This window comes from Verticillium alfalfae, genomic scaffold, assembly GCF_000150825.1.
Source record: "Verticillium alfalfae VaMs.102 supercont1.6 genomic scaffold, whole genome shotgun sequence".
Taxonomy (NCBI): Eukaryota; Fungi; Ascomycota; class Sordariomycetes; order Glomerellales; family Plectosphaerellaceae; genus Verticillium; species Verticillium alfalfae.
Genome location: NW_003315033.1, coordinates 1,087,469 through 1,089,740, shown reverse-complemented (window position 1 = coordinate 1,089,740; position 2,272 = coordinate 1,087,469). Strand labels below are relative to the sequence as shown.

At 47.2% G+C, this 2,272-nt stretch overlaps 1 protein-coding gene across 1 annotated transcript; it reads right to left on the bottom strand.

Annotated features, from left to right (window-relative positions):
* Window positions 1–533: 533 nt before the first annotated feature.
* Window positions 534–2,256, bottom strand: VDBG_05423 (7-dehydrocholesterol reductase; the record flags this gene model as incomplete). Its single annotated transcript, XM_003004264.1, has 4 exons — window positions 534–769; window positions 862–1,184; window positions 1,493–1,610; window positions 1,672–2,256. The coding sequence occupies 4 exons, from the start codon at window positions 2,192–2,194 to the stop codon at window positions 534–536; spliced, it is 1,200 nt and encodes a 399-aa protein (XP_003004310.1).
* Window positions 2,257–2,272: the final 16 nt, after the last annotated feature.

Below are 2,272 nucleotides of genomic sequence, written 5' to 3'. Positions count from 1 at the left end.
TGAGTGAAGTACGTGGTAGCCGAGTCAGAGCACATAAAAGTATGCCGAAACCCACGAAGGATTAATGAGAAACGAAAGACTTGGTTGGGGCTTTTCGATACACCTTAGGCGCGTTCGGGTCGTAGGTTAGCTAGGTCTCATAAATGGGGCCTTAAAATGCGTTCAAGAGGCATCCAAGGAAGCAATTCTTTTCTCTAATGTTTAATTAAAACTTTAATTACGAAATGAACTGACAATGCTCTTAACTTACTGTGAACGTTCGTAAGTAAAAGTTGATCTCTACATTTATACTACGAATACTACTACGAGATTCTATACACAAGCAACTAGAGCAAGCTGAGACAGCACTTAACCAAGGCCGTGTAAATGATGAAACTTACAGACAAAAACACAGATGAATCTTGTCTTGCGTCTGTACGAACTTTTCTCGAGCATGCTCTACAATACTTCTAGGCCACTTGTGGTCCAAAATTTAAGTATATTCAATTAGGAATTATGTCGCGGCTCGCACTAGGTGCATCCTGAAAATTTGCCTAAAATATTCCTGGAATCATTCTCCACTTCACAATCCTGCAGTACTCATCCCACGTGTCCCCGTACTTCTCCTTACACCTCGCTTCGTCACGGAAGCAACGGTGTATAACCGTAGCCGTCACAAGAAGTGCTTCGGTGTATGGGAAGAAGTGTCCAGCTCCACAAGCCGCGCAAGAGGCCCAAGTATATAGGAGGCTTCCGACGTAGTTGGCGTGACGCACTATTCCCCACCATCCTGATCAACCATGTTAGAGATAACTCCCAGATGGATGAAGTGGAGGATGGAGCGGGTTATGTGAATGAATGAGGGCAACCCTGTGTTCGTACCTGAGTGTAATAAGACGGTGCGGTGTTTCTTCCCGTCCGCCGTCTGATAAGTTGCTTCAAGGAACTGAGCCTCCTTCCCCCAGATGAGGTAATTACCAGCCGTTTCTCGGCATTTGCTTTTCTGACGATTTGCATCGTGATTCAGGGCCCACCCCGCAGCGAAGGCAGTGGTCACGGCTATGGCCATCGCGTTGGACAGGTCTACCGGGTAGCGGACAAGATACTGAGTTTGGAGTGTCCAGATTTGTGGCATAATGGCAGCAAAGCCATAAATGCTGTAAAAAGAGAAACGCTCATGCGCCCCATCCAGTGTTTCAAAGAACCTAACAAATTAGAATAAGTTTGACTTAGTGCATTGATGCCAAGAAATTAACTAGGAGTGCTTACCAGTTTTCGAAATAAAAATACTCTCCTACAATGATCCCCCGGAAAATTGTTGCCATGATCATTGCGTTCGTAACGAGGCCGTGCAACTGATATTGAAACGCGACGAAGGAAAGGTCGCTAGCACCGGGGTCAGCATTCATCTTTGGTTCCCCCTGGTTTCTACTGCTTCAGGCCGTTTGAAAATGATTGGGGTTGGTTGCATCAATGGGGATCATAGATATGTCAGAGGGGACGGGGGACAAACATTAAGGTCCAGAGCAAAAGTCCTCCCGTTCGACTGGCATTGAAGTGCTTCCAATCAAACAAGACCCCCGTTCGGGGATGGAGCTCCCCTCCATTGAACAAGTCATACCAGAAATGACCTAAAGGATAAACATTAGCGCCAAGCAGCCCGGCATTGATATGAGAGAGGCCATTGCCGACCTGTGAGTAATGTCTCGCCGGCGTTATCTGGCTTAAGACGAGCCTTGACGTAAAAAATAACGATAAGTGCAACACAGTACACATTTGCGGTTGCAAGAAGATCACCCCAGTGTCTGGCGATATACGTTGGGTCAATCAGCCTGCAAAATGTCGCCACTGCAGTGATGCCAATGGTAAGAATCCAGGCATAAAATCCATTTAACCTGTACAACAGTTGTCTTCCCCCGGGAGTTCGTGGCCCCCGATGAAGCGGACCAGGCAGGGCGTGATACAGAGCTGCTTGCGAAAGGACCCAGGCCGCATACGTCGTGGTAGAGGCTATTGTTGGACGTGGACAGCGCGCTAGGAAGTTAAGTATACCGTCAGAGATCAAAGCTTCTGCGCTTGATGAAATCGAAACGCCAAAATCCTGGTACGTGATCCAGTAAAAGAGGAGAAATAAGGGGCACGTGGCGATAAGTAGAAGACTAATTGCTTCGTTCAGATAGACATCGGTCCACTCTTTCGATGTTGGTTCGTACATTGCGTTGGCGTCTTTTCCAAACTACCCAAGTAAGTAGGCAGACAATCAACTTGATGGAGTGCGCGAGGGTGATGGTGT